This window comes from Canis lupus, chromosome 31, assembly GCF_003254725.2.
Source record: "Canis lupus dingo isolate Sandy chromosome 31, ASM325472v2, whole genome shotgun sequence".
Taxonomy (NCBI): domain Eukaryota; kingdom Metazoa; phylum Chordata; class Mammalia; order Carnivora; family Canidae; genus Canis; species Canis lupus.
Window position 1 is genome coordinate 2,220,811 of NC_064273.1, and position 26,329 is coordinate 2,247,139.

Consider the following 26,329-nt stretch of genomic DNA (forward strand, 5'->3'; position numbering starts at 1 on the left):
CATTCTTCTATCCAACATAGGAATGCCAAAAATACAGAAAGTGGTCATTACTTGGAAGGATAATTTAATTATTAAAGTTATGAAGGTCTGGGCATAGAACAATATATTTAGGTTCTTAGTGTACTTCATGAAGTAGATTGATGATATACAGTAGGTGTTCAATAGTTATGTTTTCACTAAATAACATGCAATGTAGCATAACATTAAGTGGCCTTTAAAATACAATTAGGAAACTGATTTTTCCCTTTAATATTTTCTTTACACATTTTTTATTTGCTAGATTTCTAAACATAAAAAAAAAATCCTGAAATTGCACTAAACAAGTAAAACATGGTTTGGAAAAAAATCTAAGACTATGTATGTACTGGAACTTGTTTTAAAGGAGCATGCAGTTATTTTTAGTATCATCCCAGAATTGTCATTTAGTGAAAGTCCCTCTCATGGACTGAAGCCACTGTGGAATTATTAAGAACATCTAAACTTAACTCTATCCTTTAGTGAATTATATGAAGTACAATTTCCAGTATGCCTCCTTGATTAAAAAAAAAAAAACCTAAGAATATTTTGACAGAAACAATAATTGCCAATATGAAAACACAGTTGATTTTCATCTAGGAAACATGAGTGTCATATGTGTATATGTTTGCACAGCTGTATAAAAGTGGGCATTTTGACTATCAGAAAAAAAATAACTGTGTCAATGAATGCAATTATTTCAAACATCATCATTTTCTTTCAGGTGTGTTGCTGGGAAAAATGAATTAAAATAAATAAAATGTTATTTAATAAAATAAACCAGATACAAAATCTTGCCTTGTATTTACAGATAAATTTTAATGGAATATTTCATGGTCTAACACAAATATCAGACCCAATGACACTAATTCTTGTACAGCCTTTGGCTTACCCTGTATAACAAAATCTGTTATTTAAAGTAGACTATAAAATATCTTATGGTAAGTGAACTTCCAAAGACACAAAGAAAATCTCCCATAAATTTAAAAGCTTATCTCAAATTCTTACTGGCATAAGCTTAGGATGGATATATTATAGATTGTATTATCTTAGGTAGTTGAAATATATATAATACTGGTTAGAGTGTGAAAATTAAAAATAATAGGTTTTAGGCATTTTTGCTTCTGTTCCTAGTCAACATTAGTAAACACACATAAGTGAATGTAAAATTACCTTTACAGACTTTTGAAATTTTGGCAATCTCAAGAAAATTTCCTTAAGTCAGCAACATTTTTTTTTACCCTTAGTCAGCATATTACAAGGTTCATATTTTCAAAGGAGTAACGATTAAATGTTGTACAAATAAGATAGCATTTATTTTACTACCGTTTAATTTTTAAACTTCCACTTAGTACAAGGAAAATAGGCATCACTAAGAAAATCTAAAATGAATGGATAATGTACTCAGTTGAAAAAGATATGCAAAATAATGTGTTTGGTATAAAGGAATATGTTTTGTGACATCTTTTATAATTTGTCAGTGGGAAGAAAGAAAGTTCCATCTTTCATTGTCTGCTTTCAGACCTAAGAAAATGAACTAAATGAATAGACAATTCAGTAATGTCCAACAGATAACTAAAATTCAAATTTTATTTTTCCATATGTATTAGACAATTTTTTTTTCTGACAAGACTTCAGTGAAAGATGAAGTGCAAATGGGAACCCTGTAAGAATGTTTATAAGAGTTGTACATGACATATTTTAAGCGCCACTAAGTACACATTGAATACTTTGTAAGTATATAGGCATAGCAACATGCAAGTGTCATGTACCTAATATTACAATATGCATTTTGTTTTTTGAAAATGTTTATGATAACAGTAGATTCAATAATTGTGTTTATCTTCTGTGCAATATGCTTTATTTTGGCAAATCTTTACAGCACAGAATTCATTTTTATGTTGTCATCAATATACCCTTCCAAAAGTTATGAATTTCATGTCATATAAATAGAACATTTTATTTTTGAAGCTATATTACTGGGAACACCTGCATTTCTGGGTACCATTTTCAGAGATAAGTCTTTAAATTTTTTTTAACATGGCAGACTTGTTCCAACGTTGATCATGTTAAAATATTTATGATAAAAATGGAGCTTTCTTGAGGGAATTTTTTTGGTTGAATGAAAAGCTAAACAACCAATTCACAAATACTGATGTGAACTGAATATGAAGAAAATAGGTCAGTAATCCCAAACTCACGGGTTACTATTTAACTGCATCATTGAATCTACAATCAGTACAGCAGGTACAGTTAAATAAATTTGTAAAGAGATTAAAATTTTATACACTCATAAGGAGAAAGAGTACTACTTTTGAAAAATCTCTAAATTATTTTTTCTATTTATGAGAATCCTTCAATACATTAGAAACACAGAGAAAAGCAAAAAGGATAGAGAGATAACAATTCAGTTTACATTTCATAGTTTTTTTTTTTTTTTAACCAACTGGTGACCACTGCTTTCAACCATCAAACATTTTATTGCATATAACTTTCACTATCAGCATATATAAAGAGAAAAGTGTCTACTAGTATCATGTACAAGGAAAAGCATTTGAAGAAAGAAAACATTTGAGGTTTGACAGTACTGTGTATAATAGAAGTGTAATGTGGCATTCATACCGCACTTAAAAGTCCGTGTGGGAATCACTGCTGTTCTGACCCTGGATGTGGGAAAAGTGCTTAAGTGCTGAGCCCTGGTAGGTTTTTCTTTTGCCCCTGCAATCTTCAAATATCTTTTAACTTTCTTCTTTTGAAATATACAGTATGTTTTTATAGGGGAAAAAGATGTTTTTTCTTTACATTTTTTTCACATGTGGGCCCATTCTCTCCAAAATAACCATACATTTATTGTAGCCTATATATATATATATATATATATATATATATATATATATATATAAGAGATGGTAAAGATTTGGCCAAATATTATTTGTAACATAACCACATAACATAGAAACAACTTACTTTAAGCATATTTTATAGATTTAACATCATAATTTGAAATATTTTCTTGTATAATTTTTTCTCAAGAAAAATCTGCTTTTAAAATATAATTTCCTTTTGGAATAAATTACATCATTTGAAAAATTCATATTATGTCTAAGCAGACACAGTAAAGTGGGGATTTGTGGCAATACTTTGTGTTCATTACTCAGGTATTATTTGTTAATAAGGAGCCAATTTTAAATACTTAAATTTTTGTCTTACATAGATAACAGTTTTTGGGTAAATAAATCATATATATAATTTTTACCTAAAAGCACAACATTAATTTATAAGAAACTGTTGCATTTTAAATGTTAAATGAAATATAAGATTGGATTCCAAAGTGTTGCCATTTAAGATATTTTTAAAAAATCAACACATTTATATTACATTGAAATATTAAGTACACATGAAAAGAACTATCCTTATAAAGTTAGCATATTTTGCCCACAGGAAAAGTTTATGATAGAAAAGGAAAAACAAATGCAGATCCATACACTGTTGAATACACTAAAGGAAATTGGCTTTTGAGATTTCCCAGGGGCTGGGGAGAGGACTGTTAATGATAGTCCCAAAGAATGCTTCCTGGGATATCCTGCAAATAATTATTTCTTCTATATCATAGCCCATGTTAAAAGTGAGAGGTAGAAGGATTATTGTAAGTATGCATGGCAGAGAACTTACCAGCTATATCCAATAACTATTGCATTCAATATTAATAATCTCAATACATAAAAATGCTGATGAGTTTAGAACCCATTCTTACATGTTGTCCCCTTTAGCTATCTTTATAATCTTGCTAGTTGCTTTCAATCCATTGCCTTTGGAAGGGTATAAGTGCAAAGGGCATGCCTGGGACAGAATAGGGAGAGAAAGGGGAAAAAAATAGAAAAAAGGTCTAAAAAAATTCCCATTAAGATATAGTGACTTTAACAGTTAAAGGTAACCTATGTTCTTTGATTAAGTGTGTACTTATAATAAAAGTACCGTAATCCATTAAAATACACACTTCAAGGAAAGTTTAAGAATTCCAAATTCAATTAAATATCAAGCAAAGTCTAAAACTCAGGCTATTTCTTTCTCTCCAGTAGTGCTAAAAACTAAGCCAAATAATTTTATTGTGTCCACATTAATGATTAAATAAGGAAAACTTAAAATGTTTGTTGTTGAATCAATTATATTTTTAATTAATGCCTTAGTGTGTGGGAGGTGAAGATAAGCAATCTCTTGGATCGTGTTAAAGAAGACTTTGAAATCCCTTTGCATTAGTATCCAGCAATAGAATTGCAGATATTGCACTGAGTATATTTCAATATTGCCAGTGTATATTTCAAAACAACTTCTATTATCTACACTAAGATTTCCTCTTTCCCAATATTCAAAATGCATATTATAATTACATGGGTTTCCAACATCCATACACAGCAAGTACAAGATACTTACATGTACGTACACTGTAGTTACCTATATTTTGCATAGTTTTTAGTGTGTACTTTGTGCCACTTAATAAAAAGCATTACTCAGTAATTCTTATTAGGTGTTTCATTTATTTCAGCTGTGGTTGCCAGTTCTTTTTGTTTGTTTTGTTTTGTATATTCATCACAGATTACCATTTGCAAAGGGAGATAAAACTGGGCATTTTTCGTGGGCTCTAAGTAATCAGCAATATGATGGGGAAGTTGCAGTAAGCTACAAGGTTTTGCATTTTCTTAACAATTAAAGAGCATAACATAAATTTCATATTTATCATTCATCAAGTTATCCTTATGTCCAAAGGAAAATAAAATGTTTTTTAAATGCTCCCCTTGGTAACACTTTGCAATAAGTGGCACTAAATTACACGATAACTGGTATGTTACATGGAAGAACCATCACGGTCAAACAGCTGCTGTACATGTGCCTATATGGAATCTCAAAGCTGTTACAATCATGAGTACATAATTACAAGTGAGCCTGTCCTTTTATTTGAGATATTTATATTTTTACAAAGAAATAAAAATAAATGAGGTGTGTTAGCTTCTTTGCCATATTTAGGAAAGTTAGTTTTCTTTCTCTATTTTAAGTTTTGGGTTTCAATGCAATATTAAGCATCTTGAATCAATATAAGATCATCCAGTTTCTAAATTAAACTCCAATATCAGGTTCCTTAAACTGCTTCTTGGATTCTCTGGTAAAAGAAAACAAGTTGAAATCTCTCTCTCTCTCTCTGTCTCTCTCTCTCTGTCTCTCTCTCTCTCTCTTTTACACACACACACACACACGCGCACACGCAAATACACACACATCAATACTCTGGTCAGTCATGTGACCTATCTTTGCTCTTGCACTAACAAACTTTCCTTTTTCTTCCTAATTTTAATAATCATTCTATCTAGGACACTCAAAAATGGGAAAAAATGCTGTTTACCCTTTTTTGATGGAGGACAATCAATTTACACTGTAAACAGTACACTGGCAGAGAATAGCTACTTTTGGTAAAGAATAATGCTCCATATTCTACTACGGGTATATGTGTGTTCACACTCCTTCCACTGAGTTCCATAGCTACTGTGCTCAATAAGCAGAGACAGAATTTGGCCCTGTGCATACACATGTGCACATTTCAGACATTGCAATTGACATGGTTCCATTTCAAAATATTATTTTGTGTTTTCTTCCTGATTTTTGTAGAAATGAGCAGAATTTTTATAATTTTTCCCCTATTTGGTAAGAATAGAATAGAATAAGTTTAAAGATAGGAAAATATAATTCTACTGCTATGTTTTAAGGAACTAAAAATTATACCTAATTGAAATTGGACTATTTTAACTGGCAAAACATTTTATTAGAGTCCACAAATCATAATATATAAGTTAGTTTCTTTTAAAGAGTTCTGTTGAGTTTTTATATTATTCTAAAGGGTTAAAAGAGTCAAAAACTTTGAAATACAACTAATTTTTGATTTCTAATTTTACAGTGCTATAAATAATGATCGAGTTATTTAGGCAACAATTTAACATTTGGAGCCAAGTAGAATATAGACAAAATGAAGAGGAATGTAAATACAGCATCAATGAAGAGTAGCAATTTTGTAAGTGCATCCTGAAATTAAGCTTTAAATAGTAATTGATGATGCAGTTTATACAACTTACTTCTGTAATAAGAACCTTTCCATTTTGTACTAACAGGATGAATTTTGTTTTGTGGAGTCTTTCTAAAGATTATGCATTGAAAGATATGAACAGTTTATAAACCTATTCTAGTTTCAGTGTGTCTAGTAGCACCTACCTGATTCTCTCAAACTACCATACTATATTAACATATTATTGCATTTTTCCACAGATGGTATGGAGTGAACTGTAAAAACAAGCATGCAATCACATCAATGCAGACTTATTTCCTTAAAATGTCATACTGTATATGATTTATTATGTTAACACTCAACCACATCATATTATTTATGTTCTGTATATTCTGAAAAAGTGCTGCTTGACTGACATCGTCCTTTTCCTTTTGTAAGAAATCAACAAGATAAATGCTTCAACAATCAAAAAAAAATTTAAAATTCTAATGTTGTCTTTAAAAGTTTATACTTTTCTGATAAATAATCTAAGATACAGCACCCTTGTCTTTCATTTGATATTAATACATGATGTCATACCCAACCATCCTCATTTCACAAAAATAAATTCCAAGATATTATTTTTAAAACCATAGACCATCATGCTTTCAGACATCACAAGTATAGCTACCATATCATCATATTTGTTTTCTTCTTAAAGGTGCAATGCTTGCAAATGGGAAAATAATTTTTATCTAACTGGACTTTTTAATTTTTAGCATATAATAAATTTAATGAGAACTAATCTAGCAATATTGTATTTTACTAGAAGAAATAATATGACTTTAGATTGACTCTATGTCATATTCAAGAATACAGCAGATATTAATGGTTAAATACACCAAAATTTCAGAAATAATCCAGAGAAAGAGACTTTCACCCTGGAGTTAAAAGCATGGCAGAAATTCTCCATCACTCACTGTTTCATAAGTTTGTACCTCACAAAATGCATAGACAGGAATTTAATATAAAGAATTAGTTCATTTATACAGAAAACATATCTTAAACACTTCTTTTTTGGCAAACCAACGTAGGTAAGCAGCTCTGGAACTGCCAAATTAAAATTTGTAAATTTTTAACAAACTAAGAGTTTACTTTTAGGTTATTATTCAACTGTGGTTGTAATTTAAAACCTGAGGCTGTGCACTGGTTGTTAGCTTAAAATTACCTTTCCTTATAACATTGTGCTTCCATTGTATAACAAATAAAAATTAACAAGAACTAGAAAAATTTGTCGTTGAACAGTGCTAGGACATACAGACAAAAATACTAATACATGTTAACTACTTATAATATTGGTTTAAGTAATATCTAAAGGGATATAATGGACATTAGAAAATGCTTACTTATGACTGAATTACCTACAGCCAAAAAAGTTAAATATGTATCAAATAATGTTTAATTGGATTTATTATATGCACTATATACAGATACTAAATGTCTCAAAATTGTGCCCTATGGATACTTCAATTTTGTTTAGGCAGGTGGGTCTTTATGGGGGCAAATAAATTATAGAATCAAACTAGGGAAATGAATGAAATCCTTGTGATTCCCAAAGCAGTAAAATGTTTGTAAAAATTTATTGGTAAATGAAGCTAAAATACCTACTGGTGGGATCTATATAATTATATAAAATGTCATGTCATGATTGCAATTCATACACATGGCTCCTGTATCAGATACTGTATTTTAAAATAGCAAATTGATACAGCTTCACCAGTATAATCTCAAACATTCCAGAATCTATTCTACAGTGTTTTCATTTGTGTTTTCTAGGGCATAAGTTTCCAAACATGTCTTTGAAGGTAGACATGTAGAAAACATTGTAAACCTCTAATCTCTGATTAAACTTAAACATGTTAGGTCTTTACCTAATCCTGTTCCTTGTGAAAGCTTTCCCATGATAAAGTGACAAAATTTATGATTTAAAGGGAAAAATGAGGGGAAAAAAAACCTTTGCATACTTCTTTTCAATGTAGAAAACAATTCAATACCATGATCCAGGGAGATGATTAACATTGTTAAGGCTGTATATTCAAGCACTGTATGTTAAAAGAGCAATGGTGTGGAATTTAGGCAGTAAGAAATGTCCTGCATTATGTATGGTACAGTAATTAAAGAATGATGCTTTCGACAGCTGATTGTTGGTATACACTGGCTACTGATAGCAGTACGGTATGGAAGTTAATAAAGGTAGCAGAAGATGGTAGAAATGAATTCTGAAAGATGATAGCCAGTTTTCTCCAGCAGCCAGCCTGATAAGGAAAACTCATAATCTTGGCCTGCATTTTAAATGAAATACTCTTTTTTCTCTTCAGCATTGACTTGGCTGCCTTCAGCATTGATAATGGCTGTGTCAGCATCTGGCGCATCTTCAGCCCCTTTAGCTTCATTTGTTAAGTATGTTCCTGTGGGTATTGGAAGAAAAAAAATATATATGTGTGAGTTCTGTGAGACTGGTAAAATAGCCAGCATTCAAGCTACATTCATTTAGGAAGAAACTTGTGCCAGATTTCTTGTATGTTGTAACATATGCTGAGACAAAATAAACCACACAATTCACTCTCCTACTGTTGCACACTGTCTTTCAGCTTTCAGGTGCGTGTTATAGATGAAGCTGTGGTCAGGTTAACTAGAGGCAACTGCCTAACTGGAATGGGTAATGAGTAGTTTGATTCCTCTGATGAGGGATACAGACCATGTGCCTCTTGCAGCTGTAGTAATCAGGGTCCTTTGTTAAGATGTTGATAATGATCACATCAAACGTGTCATCTTTCATGTTGAAAGCCCCACTTAAAAGTAGATTATGTCAATAGTTCACTACCCAGCCCTTTGCAAAAAACAAATTATATATTTTCTTGGGGCACCTGGGTGGCTCAGTGGTTGAGCATCTGTCTTTGACTCAGGTGATGATCCGAAGGTCCTGGGATTGAGTCCCGCATCAGGCTCCCCACAGGGAGCCTGCTTCTCCCTCTGCCTGTGTCTCTGCCTCTCCGTGTGTATCTCCCATGGATAAATAAAATCTTTTTTGAAAATTACATATTTTCTTCACTCATACGGCCATATGTGTATCTAAAAACCTACAAACAAAAATGTTGACCAAATGTCTGACATTATAGTTGAATGTCAATCCTGGAGATAAATTACAAACTTGCTTTTTATTTCTCCCTCTGAGCCAGTGACTCATTCTGTGAACTTTGGCCATTGGTTAAGCATTATTTTACCAAATCAATCCAACTTTCATTAAGTAAAACAATCAGAGATTCCCTGAAATAATTTTGCATTTACATCTCTGTCATATAATACATATACTCATTTAATATTTCAGAATTAAGCCTGTCTTTAAAATATTTTTTGCCAAACTTAAGAATATTTTATTAAATATTACCTACCTTTATGTCTTGCCAGATATCGACCAAGCAGAAATATAGAACACAGCGTGACAAATACAACTACAGCCACTATTCCTCCTATAAGAGCATGATCAGGGCCAGTCTGGCCAGCCAGAGCATTGGGATCTAGAGAATAGAATAAAATCATACAAATGATGCGTTATTTAGGTATAGAGTATATATCTGCATTAGAATGAGTTATTTTGAAAATTAGCCCATTTCTATTGTGGTAAAATTTCACTAATGTGTATTGAACCAACCATCTAGTCAACAAATATTCATTTGTACAATATACCTGCAGATATAACATTTGCCACATTGATCACAATTGCCATTGACTTTATATTTTAAGACTGGATAAACAAATACACATATAAAAACTTTTTTTTAAAAGAAGGAGAGAGAGGGCAGCCCAGGTAGCTCAGCGGTTTAGCGCCGCCTTCAGCCTAGGGCCTGATCCTGGAGACACAGGATCGAGTCCCACATCAGGCTCCTTGCATGGAGCTTGCTTCTCCCTCTGCCTGTGTCCCTGCCTCTCTCTCTCTCTCTCTCTCTCTGTCTCTCATGAATAAATAAATGAAATCTTTAAAAAAGTAAAGAAGGAGAGAGAGCACATGAGGGAGAGAGGGAGAGAGGGGTGGAATCTTAAGCAGACCCCTCACTCAGCATGGAGTCCAATGCAGGGCTCAATCTCACAATCCTGAGATTGTGACCTGAGCTGAAATCAAGAGTCCAACACTTAACCAACTGAGCCATCAGGTGCCAGGTCAGATAAACATACAATTTTGCAAGGTTTTATGCCTTTCCTTCCTCTTCTCCTTCTGAATATATATCTGTGAATGTGTGTGTGTGTGTGTGTTTAGTGTGATGAACACAACTATATTGTTTAAAAAATAAAATTATGTCATGGGAAACGCTGGCACTGAAATGATAACTTGGGATTTATTGTCATATAAATCTTACTTAAAGCTATAGCAATTGATGAACTCCCCAAGGGAGTAAGTCTAGATAGAGAGGAGAAAAAGTCTGAAAACTGAACTGAGGAACTCCCATATCTAAAGTCTAAAGAGAAAGTGCTTCCAGCAGAACTGACTGAGAAGGAAAGAACAGTGAGAGAGGAAAATACCCTGCAGAGTACGTTGTAGCTGATCAAAGAGAAGAATGTATTTCAAGGAGAGGAAGGTGTTACAATTGGGTTAAGTGTGATTGACATTAGGAGGAAAATGAATACTCAATGTAAAGGATTAAGTGCCTATTTGACTTGTAGTTTTAGAGAAAGTAACTGGAGAAATAGAGATTAATAATATACTTTCGCATTTATCCTTTAGTAAAATTACAGGAAAGAGATGATCCCAGCAAAAGATAGCCATTTTTCAAGCAGAAATGAAAAGATCAAAAGAAAGCCTAGACAACTGGGAACTTCAAAAGTCTAGAAAATCAACTACTTAAAGAAGTCACACAATAAGGGATAAAACTAAGTGAAGCTTTGAGCAACTAAACCCACTAAGGCTCAGCCCTACTGCTGAGGATCAGATTGAATATACTGCCTACCTTCCCAAGTCCATGTTGCAGACATCTCATGGTAACTACTTATATTCTAAATGAGGGATTTAGAGGATAGAGAAACTAAAGAAATAAATTAGGCTTCACAATTATATCTTCAAAAGATCTTGAAGTATTATTATAGGCATGACATACTAGGAGTCTACTGTGTTTTTAATGAAACTATTGGGTGAAAGTAGTGTATTTCTAGATAGAAAAAAAAAAAGTCTGTTTAAAACTTCAAACAACCTCAAGATCCCCAAACTTGGTGCAAGCAAGAAGTGGACTAGTTCCCATGAAGAGCATATTCCCAATCAAACACTTCGGATGTGACCATGGACTGTAACAGACAAACTGAGCCTCCCATGGGGTAGACTTGGGGGAAGCAAAGACAGGAGTGTACAGAGAACTCCTTTTTTATTTTTTATTTTATTTATGAAAGTCACACAGAGAGAGAGAGAGAGAGGCAGAGACACAGGCAGAGGGAGAAGCAGGCTCCATGCAGGGAGCCCGACGTGGGATTTGATCCCGGGTCTCCAGGATCACGCCCTGGGCCAAAGGCAGGCGCTAAACTGCTGCGCCACCCGGGGATCCCGAGAACTCCATTTCTTTAAGGAATTACAACTACTGCCAAGGCAGAGGGATCTTTTAAGGCCAGTCTGGCATGTTTTCATAGTTGTTATGGATAATGACTATTCAGTGTTTCCCATTCTTTATTTCCAAATGGAAGCATCTATATTGAGAAGCATTTCCTCATGGCTGTGTTCTAGCATTGTATTTTGTGTATGGGTAGAGGGGAGCATTAATAATTTGTCTTTTGGGGGCGCCTGTGTGACTCAGTGGTTGAGCAACTGCCTTCAGCTCAGGGCATAATCTTGGGGTCCTGGGATGGAGTCCCACATCAGGCTCTCAGCAGGGAGCCTGCTTCTCCTGCCTATGTCTCTGTCTCTGTGTGTGTCTCATGAATAAATAAATAATATCTTTAAAAAAATAATAATTTGTTTTTTGGTTCATTTGTTCCCTGGACTAATGTATCCAGATATGATGAAGAGGACTGTGTGTATTTGAAAATATTAGCCTTTGAGTTGGTTACATGGGCTTGATAGTACATTAGGTTTTCTCTTCGGACAGAGTATGGCAGGAAAAGAGGGGAAAATGTTTAGTTGATCAGAAGGGGATATTGAAGAAGATATTTCTAGCTAATAACAAACTTGCTTCCTTTTCTTTCAGTACACAGAGCTAAACATTTTCCAGCTTCACTTCAGTTGAATGTAACCATATGATCTGAGTTCTGGACAACTGAATAAAGATCTGGCCAATAAAAAACATTCCAATGTAACTCTCAAGGTCATCTCAGAAGACATAAATTGAAAATGAGAAAGCTACAAGCATAAGTAAGGCTATAGGTCACTCAGTCTCCACCTGGAAGAAAATTGCACAACTAAGAAAACACGCATTGAACTGTCCAAGGGTAAAAAAATATATATATATATATTAAAATAAGCATTAAAAAGTTAATCTCTCTTAGCAGCTATTGTTAATGTACCATTCTATTATATATCTTGAATTTTCCTTAATTTCTGGCATTGGCTATAAATCTAAAAATAAAAATAAAAGAAAGAAAGAAAGAAAAAGCAAAAATAAACCTGCATGTCTCTGAATTCCCTATTCTTATTCCTTACTTAGATACTTAGTTTCAAGTCAACACTTTTTGCTCAAGTCTCTGAATGCAGATAGTCATAAATCATTTCTACTTTGTTTGCTGAATATCTCTCAGAACTGAGCACTCTTTTGGGAAACTGAGAAATCACTCTTGTTCATACATCTCTGTAGTTATCTCATTTCTTGAAGATAAATTCTGAAATGTGCTATTGTTGGACCAATCAGCATAAACGTTGTTTAAAGACTTTAGATAAATATTGCCAAATTATATTGTAGAAAGACTGTATAAATTCACCCTGTATCAACTACAAGTCAGGATTCTCCCCTATAAATAATAACATCATATATTAAATTTTTTTAAAAATTGCCAATCTATTTTTAGTATTTCCAAGTTACCGTAAATGTGTCTAACTACTTTCCCCTATATAAATTTGTTAATTTTGAAATGGCTGCTTATTCAGTTTGACCATTTTTCTATCCAAATTTTCTGTTTCAACAACTGTCTTCATAGAAAAATAAACAATTTTAGCAATTTATTTTTATTTTTCTTCATTTATTGTCTTTTCGGTGATGGATAAGCCTTAATATTTTATGTGATCAAATATATCAGACTTGTTTTATGATGTCTGACTTGTGGGTCACAATTTGAAATGCTTTTGCAATGATGTGATGGCAAAATAAGATATACACATATAGATTTATGCTGTCTTCTAACACTTTTATTGTCATATTTTCATCCATCTAAAATGTATTTTGGTCTATGGTTTGAGGCTAAAGTATAAAATAGAACTTTTTTTTTTTTTTTTTTTTTTTTTTTTAGTTTTTAGGGGAGGAGGGCAAAGGGAGAGAGAGAGGGAAAGAATCTTAAACAGGTTCCATGCCCAGCACAGAGCCCAATGTGGGGCTCCATCTCACAACCCTGAGATCATGACCTGAGCAAAAATCCAGAGGCACTTAACCTACTGAGCCACCTAGGAGCCCCTGTACTTTCTTTTCTTTTTAAAATTGGATTAGAGTTTATTATAATGCTATTTTTATTGAAGTTTATTTTCTAAAGTATTATGTCTAGTATTTGTCAAGATTATATTTATCATTTTTATTTCCTGATCATGAGACCCACTCAGTTTTTCTACTAGCTTAAATAGTGCGAAGTTGTTCTTTTAGGGTTTTTCTTTCTATTATAAATATAATATTAATGAAAATATCATCTTGATTCTGATGATCTCAGAACTGCATGACAAATCCAAAGGGACTAGCGACAAACCTTCTTTTGACAGTGGTTGGTCTCTTTACTCATCTCAATATCTAGAGTTACTTTTACAGTTCCTATTTATCTAAAATTTGAACCTTCTCATATCTGCTCTTCTATTACAATATACATTCAACCTCACTGATGCACTAAAGATAATGTAGAATTTGATAGCAAATCGTAGCACACATCTCCTCAAAAGAAAATTTCATGATAAAAACATCCTTGAACCTTGAATTTTTAGGTATTATTTTGTTATGAATCAACACTTAATTGGCTGAAGAACCCCTGTTTTTTATGACTTAATAATTTAAAACAATTTATCAGTGTTTTGACTTTTTTTTAAAAAAAAGATTTTATTTATTTATTCATGACAGACACACAAAGAGAGGAGAGACTCAGGCAGAGGGAGAAGCAGACTCCCTGTAGGGAGCCCGATGTGGGACTCGATCCCAGGACCCCGGGATTATGCCCTGAACCAAGGCAGATGCTCAACCCCTGAGCCACCCAGGTGCCCCAGTGTTTCAAAATTTTTGCCTCCCCCTACCAAGATAAATCTGAAATCTTTCAGATTTTTGTTTTCCATTCTTTTTTAAGTAACCTGCTTTTTCTAAGTGATTGCTATCAGAATTCTTTGTCTTTTCCTCTATTAAATTTTTATATTTTACCTAGGTATATTTTGTATTTTGCCTTGAGTCAAACATTTATTCATCTGCAAATCTACTTTTTAAAGTTACAATCAGATTAGTTCATTTGTTTTGAAATTATGAATCCTTTTTTAAAATGCTACTTTTGATTAATAATTATTTTTTTTCTACTTTCTTCCTTGGAAAATCCACTGATGCACTGGTAGAAACTCAATATTTTATGTTGCATATATGCCATTCCATCTTTACTATTTTTATGATCATTTTACTAATTTACATTTTGTTTTAGTTATATTTCTCAAGTTTATCTTCTGTTTGATTTCACTATCATAGATTTTCCTTCTTATTTCTTCCAAAAGAAGTTTGCTATAGATTGTGACTTTGGTTTAACCACCCTCTCTATTTAATCACATTGTGTACTTACTTAGTAGATGTTCTAAGTAGATGCATATTATTGACAATAATAAGTGGTATAGTTTTATCGTGTTTTTTTCATTTTAGTAAAAGAATTTCATTTAAAGATCTGGGAAAATGTTTTTCCTTGGTGAGCATGCATTATCTCTTCTCTTTTACTGAAAATAATTTTCACTGGATACAAATTTCTTATTGTTTACTTGTACTTGCATTTTCTTTATTATTAATGTTGAAATGTTTTGAAGAAGGATTCTCTGTTCTGATGCTGGTATGTATTCATGCTCAGCTTTAATGCTACAGGTCAATCCACCTACAGAATCTTTGTAATTGAAATATGGACCACATGACATTTGTACATGGTGGATGAACTAGAGAGAGAGAGAGTCTTGGGATGTAGATCATTATTGGTGAGAGATTCCCTGGTTTATTTCATGTATTTTGCTTGTAATCTTCATTCTCACAGTAGGATCTCAGATATGTGGACCATTCCCCTCTTTATCTGTACAGTAAAACAATCTTTTAGAGTTTATTTTAAATAAATGTAAATTTATCATGTTTATCATTGCATATATTTTCACTGGGTTTCAGATATATTTATAGGTACATTAATAAGACTTTCAGAGAAAGCAATGTATAACATGTATTTATTTGACTCTATTCATTAATGTTCTACATATACTCTCTTATAATCTATGAAGTAAACACTTCAACTTTAGCCTTCATCTCCTCAGCAAAGTAAGTCAACATATAGTCTAGGATTTTTAAGATTTCAAAAATATTATAGATATTGATAAGGTTACTTTGCATGTCTATTTGTGAATATACATCTTTTTTTCAAAAAAACTAATACTGTTGGTTTGTTTTTTATTTTTCCCCCATTACTGTTAGAACTAAAGTCTGTCTTTAATTTCTATTCTTAGCAACTAAAATATGTGATTGAAATTGAAGATCAGATAAGTATCCCCCTAACAATGCAAAAATAATATATAATTTAGATGGCTAAGTCCCAGTGGGAATCTTATATTGTTTATCTTATTTCTCTCCTACTGTCATAGCAATAAAAAAATGCAGCCTTCTGAAGTTTCTTTACAGATAGCCAAGTCTTTGTTACTATTCACATAAATACATCATATATCTTAAAGACTGTTATTCATTCTCAAGTATTAGTCTATGATTTGTGGGAGTTAGTCTATTAACACTGGAGTGAGTAAATCCCCATGGATTTGGCAATATTTTAGCAGCCTCTTCAGTTGACAATGCACAAAACACAAAGAAGATTGTAGAATTGAAACTTTCTACATTTAACATCTTTCAACTAGGTTATTGGACACTTAATAAAGGGCTCCAAAGAGAAAATTATGTCAAATAATAATATTTAGGTTAGTAATTTCTGGTATTTAGAAGAGCAGAAAGTAACCTTAAAGTACCGTTTTATTTAGCACCTTATCAAGGAGAATCCTAAATTATATGATTCCATCTCTGAAATCATTGCTAGGGTTTCTATCAAGTAGCTATTCTGTCACGTGTTTCCCCTTAAAATGAAAACTATAAACTCCAGAGAAAGAACATCTGACTTTCTAGGATCACATCATGCAGAAATTATAAATGCTATATAGTTTTAATTCAAGTGTTAGAATTATTTTATGATAAATAATTTTATTAAATTTTATATGATTTCTAGTTTGAACAAAATGGTAGGAAAGAAAATTAAAATCATCTTATGTAAATATTTTTAAATATTCAACCATCTGAGTTATGGAAAGTCAAGATTTAAATGAATCAAGTACACAGTATCATAAATTTGAACCACATGTGACTAGAATGCATGAAAAGAGCCCCTTCAACAATAAATCCACTTATATTACTATTCTGTACTCATTTTGGAGGAGTTTTTAAGTGATTGAAAACTCTTGGAGAAATTTCAGTTTACTATAAAATGGTTCAGAAATATGAAATTCAACTCAAAAGTCAATGTAAAACTGAGACTGCCACCTTTAGAAATAGAAAGCATAAATGATTTTTCAAGTTTATTTTCCCTAAGTGATTCTGAATCACAATCAAATCATATTTAGCATTTCTACAGAACTTTCTCTTTGCTGGGAATGTACTTATTTTGTGTATGTAAGACTTTAGAAAGTAGCATATTCTTATTTTAAAAAACTGCGATGGACTGAATTGTGTTTTCCACACAATGCAGATGTTGAAGCACTAAGCCTCACTGTAGTGGTACTGGGAGATGGAACCTTTGGGAGAAAACTAGGTTCAAATTAGGTCACAGTGGTGAGGTCCTTATGGTGAGATTATTGCCCTTGTAAAAGATACCAGAGCTAACTCTCTCTCTCCCTTTCTCCCTCCCTCTTTTCTCTGTCTCTCTTTCTCTTCCATGTGAGTACACAACTTGAAGGCAGCTGTCTGCAAGCTAGGAAGAGAGCTTTCATCAGAACCTGGCCATACAGACACCTTGATCTTAAACTTCTAGCTTCCTCCAGAACTGTGAGAAGTAAACTTCTGTTGTTTAAGTCACTCAATCCATGGTATTTTGTTTTGGCAGCCTGAACCATAATACAGAAATTCTATTATGATCTTTTTCATATGTTATCTCACTTGAGTTATGTGAAAATTTAAGGCCACAGAAAATAGATTTGGAGAAGTTTGGATAATCCATATTCATTCCCAGCCAACTTTTTGGAGACAAATAGAATACCCAAGACTGCACCAATCATTTTTTTTTTTAGTAGGTTACCTGTAATTTTTTGTGCATTATGTTAGGTGCTGTAGTGAGTTAACATTAAAAATCCCTGCCCTCAAAAAAAAAAAAAAAAAAAATCCCTGCCCTCTATCCACTCATACACCAATGTTTCATAGTGGTTAAGACGTAATGATTGACATCAAGAGCATCAGATGAAATCAATCTTGGAACGAAACTGTGTTGTGTTGTGTACACAAATAGAAGGAAAACCATAGAATAGAAGAAAAATCAGGTAGAGTCTTCAAGTAAAAGAAATTGCTTACAAAATCCTGGATTTACAAATTGTTTATACCAAACCTTAAACCACTAACTGATACTGATTTGACTTTAAACAAGTTTCTTAACCTTTTCATCTTTAAAATGTGAATAATTCTTCTTTTCCAGGGTTGTCAAAGATTAAATGTGTCACTGTACATAAGGGCTTAGAGGAATATCTGACACAATGTAATGTAAGCATATCTAACAGTTATATGGGAAGAGAGAAGGTGGAAAATATAAATTGCTGTGTAGAAAAATATAGATTCCTCTTTTAACTTTCAAAAGACTCACTCAGGACTTTTGCTTTACATGGTAATAGTAAACCATTCTAAATGTCTGGATATTTGAAAAATGGGGAGGAGATATTAATAGAAGAAAATTTGCATAACATGAGATTGAATAAAATGAAACTAGTGGGAGTTTGATGGGTGAGGTTTAAATGAGAATAATTTATTGAGTATTTAATCTATGCCAGGTTCTGTATTATAAATGGCTTATTTTATTCAAAACATGGAAAGTGTTGACTCAGAAAATCATAGTTATTATTAATGTAAAGATTGATAAACCATGGGACAGCTTGTCTAAGCAAGTTTTTAGAATATCTTTGAAAGACTTAAAAATAATTATGAAAGTTTTTTAGGATTTTATTTTTAGGATGTGTCAGATGACTTCTATTTTGAGAACAAGTTTGTTGAGGTAATTTCTAGCATTTTATTTTTTCACACCACTGTGTTCTTTCTTCTGTCATGAAGAGGAACTCAATGCCCAGCTATGCTAAGTGACTTGCTGTTTCTTCATCCCGTAAGACATTCTTCTTTCTCTCTGCCTATGTAAAGTCCAAACAACTTTGATTTAGTGAATGAATGGATAATATTAAATTCTTCTACTAAATTCCACACAGAACTTGGGTCTTTAGATACCATTTGCAGTGCTGAGCAATGAGTCACTACTCCTTCACGGTATTAAATTATTTGTTGAAAAGTAATAATGCCGTTACTATTTTTTTTCCGTTACTATTTAAATATTTTAGAAATTAGCACTAAGTGAAAATGACCCATCCAGATTTCTACTTAATGCTTTGGATAATTTGGTTCTAACATTAAAATTTGAATTCTTACTATCTACTTAAGAGCCTATTTTACTTTCTCTAAATGGAGCAATGCTTCAGAAAGAGAATCACTATCGCAAAACATTAGAAATAGTTATACATAATTTACTGATAAAATATATCATGTCCCTTGGCAGTATATGACATTAGCAAAGTCCCTGGAGGAAAATACATCAGTACATTCACTCAAGGATCATCTATTACCTTCTAATTTTATGCACAATTACTGTTCTGACAAAAATACTTAAGAACAATCTCTAAAGGATTAAAAAAACATGAAAATATATTGTTCCTTAATGTGTGCGCACTGATTTACACATAATTTTAACTATGAACAATGTGTATAAGGACTCTAAATCTACGGGTTCTAAATAAAGGCTACATCATACAACAGGTCTTCATTAATAGGAAAATTCCTGGCAAGCAGAACACTTTGCCTTTCTTCTCAAAAATGTATTTACTGCACCATAAATTGTGTTCCATATCAAGCTCATAAATATACACGTTGCCACATATTTCTAGACATAATAGCACCCGTAACTTCCTATTCATAAAGATTAAGACAATAATTATAAAATTACTATTTTGTTTTGAATTTAGTGTTTCAAGATTATTTAGCTTAATGATATCAACAATTTAGAAACTGTCTTAACAAGTGAAGTGTGATTATCAGTGGTAAAGAAGTGAAGTGTTGCTCTGACACAAATTTTATGCACTGGACTATAAAATCTCTCTTACGAGAATTGTCTCCACTTAAGATATTTTATCATTTTTTATGAATTCTAGGTTTCCTAATTATGTAACAATTGATTTCATTAACAGGTATTATAGTTAATAATGTATTGGACCTAAACATCCTATGCACTTGAATTAAATACTCTATTTGTCCTTGAGACCTAAAATTTAAGTGGAAAATTTCTCCTAAAAAAGGTGTTCTTATTTTGGATAAAGAAGGTTCTAACAGAAATTTCTTGATTTCACTGATCTTTCTCTCTCAGGATACTATTTCCTTGACTACTTCAAATGAGGAAACTTTTCAGCTCTGAAGAATTTGAACAATCCAGAGAGAGCTCTCAACCAGCAGAATAGTATAACTATTAAGAGTGAGGGCCCTTCACAAATGCTTCACCTCATTTAGCACTGACATCCAAAAGGGAAGAGAATTTGCCAGAAGGTGATTACCTGTGGGATAACAGGAGGATGGGGAAAGAAAGGAATGTTTTTTAGGTTGTCTATGAGATCAAAGGGAAAACAAAATAAATTCTTGGGTAACCATGGGATTATTTACTGCTTGGAAAAGTTAGCTAAATTACCCATTAGACAGCTGATGTCCAGGGTAATTTTCCTGCTTTAAACAGTAGTCTCTCTTTAAGGCCAAAGATCTGAAATAGTATCACTCAGAGCCATAAGATACAAGTATCACTTTCAGTTTGACATACTTAGAGTTTCATTGTTTTACATCTATAAACAAGGACGTATACCCATTCTACCTTACTCAAAAAGTTACTGTTAAAATCAGTTTTTATAAACCCTGTGCATATAAGTCACGCCTAATAGGTGCTCAATACATATAATATAAAATAATGAGCTTTATAAGATTAGAGACTATAAACAAACCTGTATTTTGTAGTTTTACTTTTTTTTTCAGGTAAAATGTATTCAAATTCATTCTTCATTGTGCATTTCTCTTAACATTTATGTGATCTGTAGAATTTCCTGTTTTTTTATTCTGTTGCCTCATGTCTTTCTCACTAGGAACTGTTCTGCCTTCAATTTCAACAATACCTAACTCTTTGCACATCACTGGTCTCAGCCTACACACATAAAATAAATAAATGGGAACAACCATTAGAAAGGAAGACAAATGACTAGTATATGACATTGCCATATGTCTATGTTGGCATTGTACTCTGAAAATCTACAAGAATGAATTAAAGTATTTTTAAGCAGACTAGAAGCTAAAGAAACTGCATGCAATGTTTTCTGCAGAAAAGTCAAATCTAGATTTAAGTGCATTTCTTCTTAAACTAAGTTTAAAAAAAATGGCCTAATAATAATTAAATGAAGCATTCTATCAGAAAAAAAAAACGTATTAGGACAGATTTATTTTTAAAACACTTAAAAATATAAAGAATTAATGTTTGACAATGAGAATATTTACAACACTGAATATTATTCTAAAAAGTTTAGTCTGGAGATCCCTGGGTGGCTCAGAGGTTTAGCGCCGCCTTCAGCCCAGGGCATGGTCCTGGAGACCCCAGATGGAGTCCCACGTCAGGCTCCCTGCGTGGAGCCTGCTTCTCCCTCTGCCTGTATCTCTGCCTCTCTCTGTCTCTCATGAATAAATAAAATCTTTTAAAAAAAGTTTAGTCTGTAACAATTGTTTATGTCTATTCATAGCAGAAATGATTGCAATAGAAGAATAAATATTTAAAACGATGGGAGAAAGATCATCTGTAGAAAAATGTCCTTTTTTTTTTTTTTTTTTTTTGTGGGCCAATGCATTAGAAACACAACACTACTGCTACTAAAATAATTTTCCTGCATAAACTAGTCAGCTCTGAAATGTGTACTATATTGCTGGTAATATTATATATTAATATTTTTGAATTCATTATTCTGGTAATAATTACAATGGTTATATTGACTATGTTCATATAAATTTTTTAAACTACTATGAATGGTCATTGAACCAGGTCTCTACTTACAGTAGCAAATATATCCTCTTTAGACATCATTTAGAAGAGACCATCATATACCAGTGGGAAAAGCTTGTGCATATTTTAAATTTTAAATCCTAAGTTTATTAGAATCTTACTACATTATTTTTTCTATACTAAATTATTTTTAGATGAAAGTAATTCTCTCCTATTTTGCCCTTACAGATCCTTTATACGATAGCTATTGGACCGATATGTTACTTAACATCTCTCTGCCTCAGTATCTACATATATAACGCAGAATAAGAGTAGTATGAGCCACATAGAACTTCTGTGTGAATCAGATGAAGTAATATCTATAAAGATCTTAGTGCAACCCCTGCCCATTAAAGATAATAATGATAATGGTTAGATTAGTATTTATTAAAATCATTTTTCTTATCATTAACTGTATTCAATGATTAATTTTATCCATAAGATAATCTTACAACAATAGTTACTATTTTCACGCCAAATTTAGTAGATTTTATAGTAATTATTCAATAAATGTTTTTATCATTTACCTGAGATAGCAAGCTCCAAACTGAAAACAGAATTTAATGCAAGCTGACTTCGACTAGTATGAAAGCACTTTCATTGGAGGAATAGTACCATAGGAAGGATATATCGTGACTAATGTACGTTAAAAAGTAACTGAATGAAGAGGAATGTTCATGTGAACAACTTTCTCAAGTTTCAGAAGGAATTTCATTCCTGAGGTTCTTTGCTTTCTCTATGTTGTGTTCTCTTTCTCTCTCTCTCTCTTATTTTTATTTTTTTATTTTTTGGTTGTTCTCTTCTGACACCATTTCCAGAGAAGATTGGAAGATAAGAGTCAAAGATAAAACTTCACAGGTTTCCTCTTTACCCCATAATCCCAAACTTATTTTCCAAAGTGGCCAAAGCTGGTAAACGGAGGCTAGATTTAGCAAATTCATGAATAAATTCATTCAAACACAAAAGGTAACATAGAAAAATATGTTTGGAGTTCAAATTATAAATTTATAAGAAAAATCAATCTCTTAATTTAATTGATAAGTTATAATAAAAAATTCACTAGGATAGCTCAAATATTATATTATGGAAAGCAGTTCTGAGTGTCACTTCTTATTCTTGGATCTATTGAATACATTTATTTACCCAACCTTAGACAGAATTTTGGAAGAAGGCTGTATCAAATTTAGTGATTTCTTCTAACATGAATTCAGAGGAAAGTATCTGTGTTAAACTCCAGAGTAGTTACTCTTGGATATCTGGCCCCATTGTACATAATTTATATATGTAATATCTGTCAAGAGCTGCTATATCCTCATAGTCATTAATAATTCAATAATTCAATGATCAGATAGCTCTCAGATCTAGACACTGGATATGACAGAAAAAGTTGTGTGCGTATTTGTAAGTATAAAATAAACTCCATTGTTCCCAAAATAAATGAAAGCTTTGCGTAAAACCATGCTTAACATATGACAATGCTTTCAATTTAAGCATACATGAAATTTGCATATTTCATGAAGTAATGGACTGCGTTTTTTTAAATTTAAGAAATAAGTATGCAAAGTGCAACAAAGCCTGTAACAAACTTCAGAGGAAAATGACCTAAATATTAATGAGTCGCAGATATGCCCATAAAATAATTCTTCCAAGTTAATATGAGGTATGATTATATGTAAAAATTTTCCTACATCATTGTTAAAAAGCACTGAGCCTAAATTCCTGTTATGCATAAAATATAATTATTCATTTTAACAACTATTACATACACAGCACTTTGTAGCCCAAGCATACAAATGAAAAGGCTTAACTGAAAGCGTTGAGATACATCCACTAACGTCATTTAAACCAAACTGAAAAAACTATATAAATGCCAAGATTAAAATATCTGTAGTCTGTATTCTAAACTGTGTCTTATGGTCATAAACATAGATTTCTAAAACATTTTTGAAGTGGTACCTAAACCTAAGAATGTCCTTAGAATTTTAATGAAAGAGCCTTATATTTTTTTTCTGCTTAAGCATTACACATAAAATTTAGAGGAAGAGATTATGTTCTTCTTAGTTTTCATTAATTACATGAACTAAAATAAATAATTCTAATTGTGACTGGAGACTTGGTGTGGTTTAATCATTCTTCCAAGTTTAGCATAATTGTTTATTTCTGTTTCAATAATAAATGGTTTAGTTCCCCCCGCCCCCCCACATAAAATCACTTTTTCCACATTCTTTCCCATTAGCTATCATTTTCCAAGAGTTCAAATTGTCTTGCAAGATAATGTATCAAGAAAATGCCAAAGAACTAGCTTATTTTCTCAAGGTCATATTGTAAGGCTACAGCTCAGCACCATTAATGTTAGTATCTGCTTCTCCATTTTGTTCACGGATTCATAAATTTTTTTTTAACTTAACACATGAAAGGAATTGCAAGTACTATATTACCTATGAGATTTTCTGTTGATGTAAGTATAAAACAGAAAAAGAGTCTTAAAATAAGCTTTTGCCAAAGAAGAATTTCAAAACTTGCTTTTTATGGAAAAAAAAGACTCACCATAAAAAGTGAGACAGTAAATGAATCATAGTCTCAAGTAAGTCTTCTCTTATAGTTAGAGAGGCTCAAATTGGATTCAACCAACTATGAATGGAGTGACCTTGGACAATTTACCTTTTCACTGAGATTACACTTATGTCTTAGTTTATACTTATGTCTTATAGAATTGCAGTGAAGGTGAAATAAAATTCGACATGAAAAGTTCTTAGTATGGTGCCCAGCAAAGAGTATAGTATATGTTTTCCTTGTTTATATAACCGGTACTTTTCAAGATCCACCTACTTTGAAATAATAGTAGTGATATCAGTAAAAATAAAGAGGTCACCCAACTGAAAGATATTCTGAGAAGTGAAATAACCACAAAATAACTGTAGTGTAAAACATATTGGCCTAAAGTTAGGGGCAAAAAAGATAATTTATTGATAGGATAATTTTATGCTTTTTTAATTAGCATTTTAATTGGGATAAAAATCCTATGCAAGTTTACTATGACAACAGTAATAGCTCTTAACAGAGTTTTTAATCAAGCAATAAAATATTTGAAGTCATTTTAGAATATGAATGTGACTTAACTATTTCTTATTAATTATGTCATCTTATATTAATAGAGGTCTATTATTTTCTTTAGTTATAGCTCACTTTATGGATTTCAAAATCTTAATTACATTTTTCTCTTGAAAAACATCAATAATATATAAGAAGATGCCATATTTTTTGGGAACACTCTAGGAAGCTGTATTTGTGTGCGTGTGTGTTTCTTTTTCTAAATTGCTTTTTTTTCTGACTTCGAAAGTAAAATGACATAATCATAATACAAATTTTCAAATGTTAAAGAAATACGTAATATTAAGTTGAAGTCTTTAATTACCTCCATTCTCTAGAGAAACCTCCATCCACTTTATCGGCCATATTATTTAAATGTTTTTTATACATACTAACGTGGTTTAGCACCGTGTATAGCTGTTGAAGTAGAATAGTCAGGATTAACTCATCCAATATTGAATATTAAGTTTGCTATCCAGCATTTTTCTAACTGGAAAATTCCAGAAAGTGGGCTTTGTGATATCTTCCTTTTCCTACCACTAATCCAAGAAAATCTCATATTCTTTCACTTACACTAAATTTAGGTGTAGCAAATATCCAAGATCCTAGGTTTGGAACTAGAAATGTGGGAGTACTTTACTTCAAAATGTCCTTGTTGGTGTTTTGCTTACTTTTTTTTGTAAGACATTAGCCATACAATTTATACTGCACTTTAGTCACCACTCAGTAGAATAACGTGAGTGAACAAAAGAATAAACAAATTGTGGACTGAACCAGAGCCTCTTTCTCCTCTTATATAGGTTAACAAAGCTTTTACTTTTTCTTACTTCGTTGAGGTACCATGTAATTTGTAGCAATACTCTAGGCAGTGATAGATGGAAATTCTACCCAGAGGGTCAGGACTACATCAGTTTGCAACTGACAAACTCATTTCCTGACTTCTCTTGAGACACTAAGGCCTTGAATCAAAGGTCCAGTGTAATTACCATGTGTATTTCAGATTAAATAAATGTGATAAAAGCTTCCATCTGGCTGTTGATCAAACATGTGAGGAGATGCTGATTTGCAGTGACATATTGCAATATGCCTATTGTAACAGTCCCTGATGCCTTCCTATAAATTACTTACATTTGGGATTACTTGATTTAGGCAGACAGAAATATTACTCACTTCTTATTTGCTGCTCAATGGGAGTTTGCAAGATGTAGTCTAATCTTTTATTTGTTAAGGAAGACATAAAGAAATAATGGAGCCATGTTTATTTTACTAAATGACAGTTGTGCTCAAACTATTTGAAAAATGCAAACAATTTCATAGCAGCCAGAAACTTGATGTTCTGATGACAGAAGACTACATCTAAAGGGATTGGAAATTAAGATACTAGATAAATGTTTGATTGTATTAAAGAATGCCCACATT

General features: G+C 32.2%; 1 protein-coding gene across 4 annotated transcripts in view; it reads right to left on the bottom strand.

The window, feature by feature from the left end:
• Positions 1-814: 814 nt before the first annotated feature.
• Positions 815-26,329, bottom strand: part of CADM2 (cell adhesion molecule 2) — a 1,069,595-nt gene continuing 1,044,080 nt past the window's right edge. For all 4 annotated transcript variants that reach the window (XM_025450022.3, XM_025450023.3, XM_025450020.3 and 1 more), the window contains 2 exons: positions 9,496-9,621; positions 815-8,511 (listed from right to left, as the gene is read on the bottom strand). In XM_025450022.3, the coding sequence (XP_025305807.1) occupies positions 8,393-8,511; positions 9,496-9,621 (245 nt within the window). In that variant the 3' untranslated portion in view covers positions 815-8,392. The remainder of the gene's footprint in view (positions 8,512-9,495; positions 9,622-26,329) is intronic.